This window comes from Erithacus rubecula (genome assembly GCF_903797595.1).
Source record: "Erithacus rubecula genome assembly, chromosome: 3".
NCBI lineage: Eukaryota > Metazoa > Chordata > Aves > Passeriformes > Muscicapidae > Erithacus > Erithacus rubecula.
The window spans coordinates 126,512,624-126,524,737 of record NC_136689.1 but is presented as its reverse complement, the minus strand read 5'-3'; the positions used below and the strand labels follow the sequence as shown (position 1 = coordinate 126,524,737).

At 40.3% G+C, this 12,114-nt stretch overlaps 1 protein-coding gene across 2 annotated transcripts in view; it reads right to left on the bottom strand.

The window, feature by feature from the left end:
* MTDH (metadherin) overlaps positions 1-11,704 on the bottom strand; it is a 33,044-nt gene extending 21,340 nt beyond the window's left edge. Inside the window, exons 1-4 of one of the 2 annotated variants that reach the window (XM_079300970.1) lie at positions 11,085-11,704; positions 5,284-5,388; positions 1,019-1,100; positions 425-604 (exon numbers count right to left, since the gene is read on the bottom strand). In XM_079300970.1, coding sequence (XP_079157096.1) covers positions 425-604; positions 1,019-1,100; positions 5,284-5,388; positions 11,085-11,489 — 772 coding nt within the window. In that variant the 5' untranslated portion in view covers positions 11,490-11,704. The remainder of the gene's footprint in view (positions 1-424; positions 605-1,018; positions 1,101-5,283; positions 5,389-11,084) is intronic. The other variant, XM_079300969.1, reaches the window with a different exon arrangement.
* Between the last annotated feature and the right edge of the window lie 410 nt (positions 11,705-12,114).

Genomic DNA, 12,114 nt, shown 5'->3' with positions numbered 1-12,114 from the left:
GATATTTTAAATGAATTTCAGGGGCATAACCTTCCCATAAGGAAGCACCCAAAAACTTAAGGAATTGGTGCTGCCTGCAGCAGTTCTGAGGATGCCTCTGAAGTTTCTGGAAACAAAGGGCAGACCCACAAAGCAAAAGTGTAGGAACAGGGACAGTTCTATATAACTGACAGCACACAGTGTGGATGGAAGCCAGTGTCATAGCCACTTGCTCCAAAACACTCTCTTGAGCTTCCCCAAAAATATGGCTAGAAAAGGGGGAGTTTTGCACAATAAGAAAGTATTTTCACACAGCTTGAAATAATTTCCTTGAGAGCTTTAACTCCAAATACACTTAACATACATCCAAAACAGAGTCACTAGTTGAGCATTTGAGTAAAGTCATCTTTCTAGAACACGTTCCCAGATCAATCAAGCACCATACCTTTATTTTTTCTGAGACCAACTGGAAGTGATGGTGTTGGCATCAGCTGTTCAATGGATACAGTAACTGTATTTTCTACACCCTGGACATTTGATTCTCCTGAGCCACCATCGTTCAGCACCTTGTCTCGCTTCCGCTGCTGACGCTTCTCTCTGTTACTGATTTTTGTTTCCCAGGCTCCTAAAACATCACCCAAATGAAAACATCACTAGGTCAGACAGGAAGGAAAGATTTCTAGCTTGTATCATATCAAACAGATGTCTGAGGGCAGTTTAACCAGTCAGCTTCAACCTTAGTTTGAAAACACAAACAAATGGCCAAAGGTCAATTTTTCTGTGATAATACTTGGCTTCACAGAGCAAAACATTAATAACATGAGCACTCTACTATTCATAATTTCTCAGTTTTTATAAGATTACTTTAAAAAAAATCAATTGAAGTTACTAAATACAGCTGTTTTAAAGATCAGATTTCCAGAGGTCATGTGATCTATGGAGTTATGAGTTTCTTACGTCTCTTTATGAAGCAAACACAAGTAAATCTTAAACATTTAAGCCATAATGTTTGCATTTTGCATATGTTTGTGTTCAGTACCTTCATCAACTTCCTTTCCATCTAAACGAGATGTATCCTGAACCGTTTTGGAATCTCCCTTTGATTTCTTTTTTTTCTTTGTCTAGAACAAAAAGAAAACATTTTCTTAATAATTACTTGCTCATCACTTGGCATAGTGATCCAGAATTCCCTGCCCCCACCCAAAATACAGAAATAAATTTAAAACAGATTCTCCTGAACAACCCTCTGTGAAAGACTTATGCAGCACAGAAATGGCAGGTGGGGGGAACATCACTTATGCTGCAGAATACAAAGCCATGTAGAAGAAGCTATGCTGACAGCATCACAGTCACAGAGGAGTAAAGAGCTCTTTCCCAATTTGTTTTGTCCAGAAGTATGAAGTTACACACTGATAAATAAAATAAAAAAAATCCAGCTTGGAATTTACTTCAAAACAAAAACTGTGATTAGACTGCATACATTACAAATTTCCCCCCCCCCCCTCAAAGTTTCATCAGTTATGGCTTCTTGGATATAAGAGCTAAGCTAAACAAATAGGAACAGACATGACTATGTTTGCAAATTGTTTTGATGCAATTGGTAGCAATACAGAATGCTGAAAAGATAGTATTGAGGAAAAAAACCAACAAAACAAGACATTGGGAGAAAATGTACTGCTGAAAGGCTTGGAGCAAATTGACTTTGCTAACTTCTTAGAAAGAAAATACAATACTGAAAAGCTTTTCAACCAAGTGGAGAAAGAGATAAGAACTAGTAAATAAACATGAATGAAAAAACTCCTAACTTTTAAAAGAAATACGCTTATCCCCTCAAATGTTATAAGGGGAACTAATCACTTACTGTCTCTGAAATATTCTAAGAATGCTGGATGCCTTTCTGGAATACATCTGCCAGAGTCAGACTAGTCATTGCCAGCTGTTTACCTGAGTTCCCACTATTTGGTTTTCTAGTCTTAAATGTCCAAGAAGTGTCTAACAATCTCTCTAGAATTCAGAATTGGTAACACCTAAATTATTACCACAGCTGCTGCAGACATTCTATGGGCCCCCACAATGGCATGCAGCTCACATGCCTTGGAGTTACCACGTCCTGAAAGTAATCTGTAGCTTCAGTACAGGTACTGAGACTAGTATAGCTTGCTAGTGCAGCAGAGATGATTAAAAATACACTGCTTATATGCAAAGCTGCATCACCACACCTGTATCATTTAGGGAACTGATCTGAACAGTTAACTCCTGGTTTAACATACTAAGGGACCCAAACAGAATTTTCATTTGCTCAGCAGACTTCTTTAACAACAGCTTCTAACTTCTGAAAAGCCCCCAAAAGAGAAGGGCTGATTTCAAAAGCAACCTGAGAAGAGTTGGTTCTAAAAATACAAACAAGTCAAATTATTTGCTAGAGCAACTTCTAAGGAAAGAATTAAAAAGGAAGTGAAAAATAGCATTAAAATTAATTATAAATTGCCTCTTCAAGCTCCAACAGAGGAAGATTAGTAAGTTTGTACCTTTGTCTCCCATTTGCAGCTACACTGAGACTGGAAATTGAGATTCTAAAATTTCCATCCACAAAGCTATAACTACCCAACTCTCCTCTGGCACTAAGAGAACATCTGAAGTTACTTCAGAAATCTCCCACACAAATCTCCCACAAGTTCAAGATGACTACTCTTCCAAACTCTAACTTCAGTTTCCTTAAATAACTGGCTCCTATGGAAGTATTGCCATTAAATTTTACACTTTTCTGAAAAACATCAAAGTCTAACAGCTGAAAAAGAAGTTTGTGATTAATAAACAGTGTTTTAAAAAAGATCAAGAAATCTTGAAAATGTGTTTGCTTTCTTAAACTGTGTTACTCTGTTCTGAAAAACCAGAACCGTCATTTTTTACCCAGTTAACCCACCACCTGCTAAGCTTGGTACTGTACCAGTTGCTGTCTCAGTACCAAACTGACAGAAACAGCAAGAGATGCTAAAGCCAGGGCAAGCCAGCCGGTCATTTTGCAGAAGTCTATGCATTCAAAGTGTCACCTTCTGCAACACACAAAGACGCCAGTGTTGGCTCTGCCAGCACTCAAAGAGCACATGAGGAATACTGCAGGCCTGCCAAAATTGTTTGAATCTTCAAGATGCATTGTGCCCAATGCAAGAACAATAGAAAAATAAACCTTTCTTCTTGATCCCTAGCTGAGTAACTATTTCTAGTACTCAAGACAAAGCAGTTATGTGCTTGCAAACTGAATGGATGATGGCATTTTAAGTTCCTAGTCTCATCCACAGAGTCACTTCTTAGGTAACAGTCCCTTATACTAAACAGCAAAGAAACACCTGTACTGTGGCAAGTCACTAACTGCAGAGTCATAAACCCTGTGCAAAGCCAGAGTCCAGACATTATCTAAAGCTTTCCTGCTCACAAAGCAGAAAAACATGCATGAAATTCACAACCCTGGAGCAGCCAAGAAATACAGGAACACAAAGGATGTGTGATTTTCACTGAAAGCATATACTGAAGCACAAAAAAACATGCATGCTCTTCAGGCCACAGATTATATGTATTCATATATGTACACACATGCACATACAACTAACTTCAATCACAGCCATTGTCTTATACCATCCATTCCAAAGATGGTACAAAAAACACTTGCACAGGACTCTTATAACTTCAGCAGGGCTATGTTACGAATGTTGCAGATGCCCTGAGAAGCCTTACTAAATAATTAGAAGCCTGCACAGTTACCCATAGTTCAAAGGAAGTTCTTAAGTAATTGAAGGGTAACAATTTCCTCCTGACCCAAGCAGTCTTTGCCCAGGGTCCCCCAAAAGTGATATGAAAACCCAATTTGAATCATCATTCACATCCATTTAGTGGTAGTCATTTCCTAGAGCTACAGCTTCAGCTTCACATTTTAAAATTCAGATCACTATGTTTGCAATTTTAAGTTGAAGTTGAGTTTAGGATTTCCATGCTTTATCAACTTGAAAAATCTGCAAATAGAGTTATTAATTCATGTTCAAATTGTGTTATGCTCTTGAGAAAACATGAAGCAAAGTCAATCTGATATGCAAAACATGGGGAAGAGAAAGAGCCACACAGCACAGAACTTTACCTATCTCACAGAAAAGTCACTCAATTTGCCAATGGCAGAAACATTTAAAGCCCTACAGCAAACTAAAAGTAGTTTGCTGTCTTCAGTCTTTTAGCCAAACTCCTAACCGCAAAAAAGTTATCAGAGGGCAGTCAAGTAAATCTATTAAAGCCTGAATGAGCTAAAGAAATGACAACAATCATGGAATGGCTTGGGTTGCAAGGGACCTTAAAGATCATCTAGCTCCAACCCCAGCCATTGGCAAGGACACCTTTCACTAGAGCAGGTTGCTCAAAGCCCCATACAGCCTGGCCTTGAACACTTACAGGAATGAGGCATCTGCAACTTCCCTGAGCAACCTGTTCCAGTGCCTCACCACCCTCACAGCAAAGTGTTTCTGACTGTTTATGTATAATCTTTTATTCTTCCTCAGCACAGTCACAACAAAAGCGTTTTACTGAAGAGTAAGTCAGAAAACAATGACAATGGGAAAACTTCATTCACAATATTACCCAAAGAACCAAGCAAAAGAATTATCAAAGGCACAAGCATGTCCATGTTACCCATAAATGACAACATATATGATAAAACAAGATTAGTCCTCACAGTTCAAAGTATGGTTACCTTTTAGATTATACATTGCAGATCAATGTTTAAAAAGATGTTTTTAAAGTAGATGTTTAATTTGCATAACAAAAAGCTTACACTAGACTTCAAAGCTCGCATCTATCATCAAAAATCAAAAACTCTAATTACTAATGGATAGATCAGGCAAAAATAAATAAGCAGGCACATGGTTTTAATCCTTTGAATAGTAGTTCCCCAACTGGTAGACCATTAAAAAGGCACTTAACAATACTATCATTATGCTGCATCCACATAGAAGCCATCAAGATGAAACAAACTTTTATTTCTGTAGGCTTAACACTGTCACATGATGAACAGAGATATCAGTGTTTAGTGGGGGGCTGGGAGTGGGGCTTCCTTGACAAACATTCTATGATAAGGCATGTCTCAGAAGTTAAGAAAATACTACTTTAGCTCTTTCCAACTCCAAATTAGATTAGTACTCTTAACAGTAAGAAATCTGTCTCTACATTCATATAAGTAACAGGATTTCAAACCAAAACCAGTGTTAATAGATACTGAACTAATATACATCACACTTCAACATTGCTTTGTATCCCATAACTAACCTTCTCATTCTTCTTTTCTGCATCCACAGGCTGCTTTATATTGTCTTTACGGACAGTTTGTATTACTTCATCTTCAGACACATCAAGGAAAGACCGTCCATTAGGCTGTGTAAACAATGAGTGTAAATAATAAAAAAATTAGACAAAGCAGATGAAGCAAAGCTCAAATTACATTATTACTGAAATGCAATTACTTGTTGATGGAAAAATGCTTGTAAGGTTATTGAATAGAGCAGACCAAATTGTGGATGGTGTTCAAAGGGTCTACTGCAATTCTGTGTTTACCAAACACAGTAATGAAAAAGGAAAGAGAACAGGTCTTCTCATTCCATCTCACTCTTATTCAATCCAGGAATTTAATAACAAAAGGTAAATTTCTGAAATTTACCAGCTTTTAAAACTACCTGTAGCTGTTTTGAAAACTGATTCAGAACAGCTACAGTTGTATGTGCCATAAATTATCTAATTAAATTAACACAATTACCACTTTGTACCAATTCAGCAAGAGGACTAGTTCTTAAAAGTAGTTTCTACACTTACCTAACATCTGCAATTTCTATCTATGCATATCCCTCCCAGCTCACTTCCTTCACAAGTTAGACTTCATAGTAGAACAGAAATTAGAGATCAATCATGAAGCATGACTAAGCACGACACCCCATTGTTCTTTTCAGACAGACTTGATTACAGGCATTACATTAGTCTACCATTTCCCCTCACACAATTAAGGAAAGAAAATTAGCATGTATTATTCAACATATAAAATTAAAACTCTGGACAATCATTAAATGAGTCTTTATATTACCCTTGACAACAAAGGCATACACCTTAGCCGGAATATTCCCCACCCAGAAATGCAGTAATTTAGAAGTAATTTTTTTCTAACAAAAAGTTGTGACTGAAGTTACTCTGATTAACTGCAGAAAAGATTATACTAATGTCAGCCATTAATTTCACTTCATGACAAACCACTGTTAAGAATAATAAGTGATAGAGTCCCCATGAACATCACTGGTTCACGTTCAGAATTACTTGGAAAAATGACTGAAATCTTAATAAGCATAAATAGCTACTTCAAAGTTGCTTTAATTCCTGCAATTCTTTCAAAATAAATTTCAAGCTCTATTACCTTTAGCTATTTTTTGGTTATGAAAAATTCAAAAGCTATTTTAACCCTGCACCACACAAAACTAATTGCTTTCAAGTAAAACAAAAGCCGTATCACAACTTACTGTGGTCTATTCCTTCAAATATTAGATCTGATCCTCAATTTAAGTCTTGCCACATTTGTATTATGCTCACAAACCACCCTCAGCATGATTTGACCAGTGCGTAACATAGTATTGCTTACTGTAGTTCACAAGCATGCCAACTTCTTCAAAGTAACTATAAATAGAAATTGAAAGATCAGGTCACCTAACCCCTCTCCTCCAGCAACAACCAGCTTTAAACTAGACTCCTCATATCTAATACACAGTATATTTTCTTCAGCATTTTGAAAATTAAGTATATTTTACAAGTCTGTGTCTAGGAACTCTCTCTAAAGGTTCTTCTCAATAAAGTCCACTTTATTGGTATAGGTATATTCCACAAGGATACCAAAGAACTGATATTTAATCCTGAAAAATAATTCATTGCCAAAACTCAGTTTGTGCCTCTGTGTTTTCTCCAGAGCACGATTAGCAGCAAAGCTAAAAAACATATTTGATGCCTCTAGTACTGGATGTGTATCAAAAAAGTTTACAGTCAACTAACTCTTAAAATTCTGTTCCTTGCTCTGCTTCTTAGTTATTACATATATACTTTGAATTGACAACTACTTTCTTAATCCCTCCCAGCTATTCAGTAAATACAAGTTTCAATCTTTAATTTAAAAAACTTCATCTGTTTCTCTGAACTAATAAATTAATTCATATCCATTAAAAACCCTCTGGAAAAATTCATCCACATGACTGTTCAAAATGCTGTCTGATCATCTGATCATGCCAACAACAACCTTTAGAAATATGTTTGAAAACTTGCACTTTGAAACATTCAGGGAGAAATACATCCCTTAATTGTAATACCCTCCTTTTTAGTGGAAGCCTTGCACATTTATTTTCTGCCCATAGATGAATCACAGAATTTTAACCAAAATCCATGTGACCATTTTTGGCTACACCAAAGAAAGCACCAGAAGCAGGAAAGAAAAACATTTTTCTACAGTATTCAGAAATGTTTCATTTAAAAAAGACAACCACAGCCCAAAGTTTAAGACTTTATGGGAAATATCTTAAACATCCACTGAAAAAATTAATTAATTTAAAATGGTCCAATTTATTATTTGCCATCTTTTTTACCCTCATCTTAAAGCTGCTAGGCACGATGCAATATGGCAGAAGCAATGCTGCCAGTAACAGTACTGATTACTGAATGCTTTTCTTGCCTGAGGACCTTAAAATTCCAATACTCAAACCTTTTTCCACACACATTCATATAAGGACGTTAAGATATACCAACTGTAGAAAAGTTTTTGCCTAGACTGCCAAAATGAAAAGTACCCATTAAACATGGTAGTGCAAAGGATAACTCAGTTTCATGCTTCAAACAGCATTAATAAAATTACTATCGCCTCAATCTTACAACACTATATTAACCAAAGTCCTCAGTTACACATTATAAAGATATCTCTGCTCAGAATACCTTTGGCCAATGAAATAATTAGTTTACCAATGCTTTCAGTAAGCTTCTCTTCAGAAAGAAATGAAGCAATTTTCTCTGAGGCCTGAAGAAACCTACAGCCCTATTTCTGACATTTGACCACTAACACACACAAACCAACACATGAGTATCAGCTGAAAGCAGTCTTTACACAATCTAAGTGCAAATAAGCACTGAACAGCCATAGCCCAGAAAGTTCTTTCAAGCAGACCAAATACGAAACTTCTTCAAATGAATGCAAATATTTTTACTAGAGTGTGTAGCATTTATTCTCCAGGTGCATGACAAACAATAGGAAGTACATAGTAAATTTGGAATTTTCCACATCTACAAATAGATGGTGTGAATGGCTTCCTAAAGTGGTAGCAAAGCACAGAAGATGGCTACACTCAAGTTTCTGTGGTGTTTGGCAGATTGCACCAGAAACCATGTAAAAACAGCTTCACCTTTTCCTGCTGAAGTAGGAGAGAGAGGCACAGTAATTATTTAGAAGGGGAAGGAATCAAAATTAAATATTAAGTTTTATGGACAGAAAAATTCTTAATGGGGCCAAAGAGCTCTGCCTCTTCCAGGAGTTAAAATAAAAACAAAAAAAAGCAGCTTCAGGTTTGCAGCACGGAATCTGATGTTAAGACACCATGATACACCTTGTTCCAAGCAGCCTGAGAAAGCCAGAACTGGCTTTGTAACCTTAATGAATGCTAAACAGTTTCAGCTCCATTTTTTTCTCAGTCTGTTCATAGAAAATAAATAAACAGAATCTCATAGGTATTACTATATTCAGTCAATACAGTGCTACTCAAAGAAACCTATTTTACTAAGAACATGAGGTAAGTTGTACCCTACTTAAGGACATTTCTGATCCTGACTGATGAGTGTTACACATCACCTGCCATACAGTCAGCTCAGTAATTCTGTATTAAAGTAACCCTACAGCTTTTAATTAGACATCTGTAGTGTGTTCTTAAGGCCACAGAGCAGTTGCTCTAAGCTTTCTGAAACGCCCACAATGGAAACCTAGACCCTGGCATAGCAAGCCCTGTAGTAAATCTACTGGTAATAGGCTTACTCTTTTTCCCTCCCAGCCCTCAGTAACAGCATCACAGCACACAAACCACACAATGAAAATGACCAGGCAGAAATCAGCAAATTTTTTGTAGCGTCTTGAAGTTATTTTGAGAATCTTTCCTATGAGAATCAGAAAACACTGGGACATGCTAACATTGGTTCCTCTAAACTTATCTTGGAAAAAGAGCACAAGGCAGACCTATGAAACTTTGTCATTGGTATAAACTTATTTGCACTACAGTTAATGATTCAGTTTGTGCTTTTCCTTTTGGAGGATGGTAGATGTTTGTACATCTCACCATGGAAATAATGAATATAAAGTACTATAAAAATAACTTTTAAAATCTTAACTATACAGAATGACAGCTTTAAAACTACTTTACTGTTTCAATTACAAAAAGATTTGGTTTACATTGTCCTAACTTTATTCTATGCCTATGTTAACAAAGTTCAATGGAGTCCAACAAAAAAGTTAGTTTTTATATAAAATTACTGAACTTTGCTTTTATGAAGCCCTACACTACAAAGCATTTTCAAGTCAACAGTGATATCTACCTAACCACTCTATCTTCTGTGGAAGCATTTTTTAATGTCTTAGGCAATGACTTGCAAGACTTTATGACTTGTTTCATACTGGAGTTTCAACTAAATAAATCAAGCAAAACCGATTTAATTTCTAGGATTAGTCTTTGTTGTCAAGAAATCATAACATATTTATTTAACACTGAAGTATCTGCTTCTCAAGATGGCAAAAAAAAAAAAATCACATCTTTAGCATGCCTTATCCAAAATGGAGAACCTAGCTACACTGGAAATATTCTGAATCATGTTTCCTCTTCTTGGTGCTCAGTATCCAGTCTCTTGCAACTTCCAGAACACCAGTAGTTCTCAAAGACACGTTGGTGGCATATGCAGACTTTTTCATTTCTATTTAAGATGTTCTAGCCTTACATTCTCACTAAAAAGTTTACTAAACTTCCCAAATCTTAATGCTGCCACAGACTCAAATGAAGGTACAAAACCACTGTCTCTCCTTTCATCATCAGGGAAACAATTCAGATTTTATAGAGCAAGATATAATTATATGACACAGTTGTAATAGGCAAGGGACATCTGTTACACTTTCATTCCTATAATCCATTTGGACATAAATAGGATTACAAACATCCTAACAATATAAAAGCTACAGAAGCAATCCCTTCAAGCCCTAAAACTGTGACAACTGTAAGCTTTAAAAGGACAATTGGCAATTTCTGCATTCTACTAATTTTCTCTTAAGTGGACACATACTGTCAAAGATGGGAGGTTCCCACACCACATATTGATAATTTAAAAAAAATATAAAATACAGGAATTATCTCTTTTTAAGGGGCTGCTAAGACACAGATTTCCTTATTAAAGCAGATGATCCTTACTGTAACAACTAAATCAGACATATTCCTATTGAGGCAAGCTCACTGCAACATTGACACGTTCTGTTGAAAATACAACGCAAAAAGCTTACTCAAGTTTGAATCATCACAGCATTTATAGGCCTTAGAATGCTGCTTCCAATAATCTTTAACTACCTACACTACAACTCTTGGCTTGAAATTCTAGGCCATGCTAAGGTCTCACGACTGGTTGCTAACCCTATTATTCGGTGAATAATACTAGCAGTATTAGCCTTCATATAATTTTTGTTTACAATAAAACGTAAACATTTTAGTCCTCATCACCCAGGACTATTAACATATTAACAGGACGCTGCTCCTCCTGGTTTTCAAAGCAGCCAAATAACCCAGACGACACGAGACGGCCCCAGAGCAGTCAGGAGTCCCCCATCCCTTCCCTCCACAGGCAAATATCGCAGGGCAGCTCGGGGGGAAGCTCCGTGGCGCCCAGACCCTTCCCCCGGCGACAGGCGCTGGGGAGCGGCAGCCGCGCTCGGGGCCGCTCGCCAGACGCGTCCCGCTCTCCTCCCCGCTGGGACCGGCCGGGTGCCACTGTCAGAGCGCCTTTCACCGCCCTCCCGGCCCGCGCCGCCCGCTCACCCGCGCCGCTTTCTCCGGCAGCTTCTTCCTGTTTCGCTTCTTCTGCTCATCCCCTTTGAGGTTCAGCTGCCCGGGGCCCGGGCCCGCCGCCTTGCCCTGGCCCCCGCCGGCCGTCAGGCCCGCGCCGACCGCCTCGTCACCCTTCCTCACGGCCGCGCTCCGCGCCGGCTTCTTGCGGAGGCCGCCCCCGCAGGCCGTGGCCAGCAGCAGCCCCAGCAGCACCAAGCCCAGCGCGGCCGGGACCGCCAGGGCGAGCCAGGCGGGCAGCGCCTGCGGGTCGAGGCCCAGCTCGAGGCCCAGCTCGGCACGGAGCAGCCCCAGCCCGCCCGACAAGGCGTCCCGCACCGGGGCGGCCGCCTCCTCAGCCCACCGGGCCGCCGCCTCCTGCCAGCTTCCCGCAGCCATCGCGGTCCCCGGCTTGGTAGAGGCCCGAACCGGGCGCGGCGGCGAGGGCGCGCTCAGGCCGAGCGCATCGCGGCCTCGGGAGAGCCGCGCCGGCCCGCCCCAAGCGGAGGCACCGGGGGTGGGTATAGGACGGGACGGGAGCGAGCGGAGCCCCCGCGGGACGCGGCTGCCTCAGCCTCGGGGCTGCCCGGGTCTCCTCCTCTTCCTCCTCCCCGCCCTCCGCCCGGCGCGACGTCACGGCCCCGCCGCCACCGCCATCAGCGGCGCGGGGCGGGGGCGGCACCTCCCGCCTCTCCGCCTCCTCCCTGGCGCGCCCGGCCCGGCCCAGCCAAGGGCGTTGCCGGCAGCGATCTCGACGTGGCAGGCAGCGAGCGGAGCGGGAGCGGCGGGAGCGGCCGGGGCCGAGGCGTTGGAGGCGACCTCTGAGATCATCAAATCCAGCCTATGGCCGAACACCGCCCTGTCAACTAGACCTTGGCACTAAGTGCCACGTCCAGTCTTTCCTTGAGCACCTCCAGGGTGGGCAGCCCATTCCCATGTCTGACCACCCTTTCCGTGAAGAAATTCCTCCTAATGTCCAAACCGAAGCTCCCCCGGCACAGCTTGAGGTGGTCTCTCGCCATGT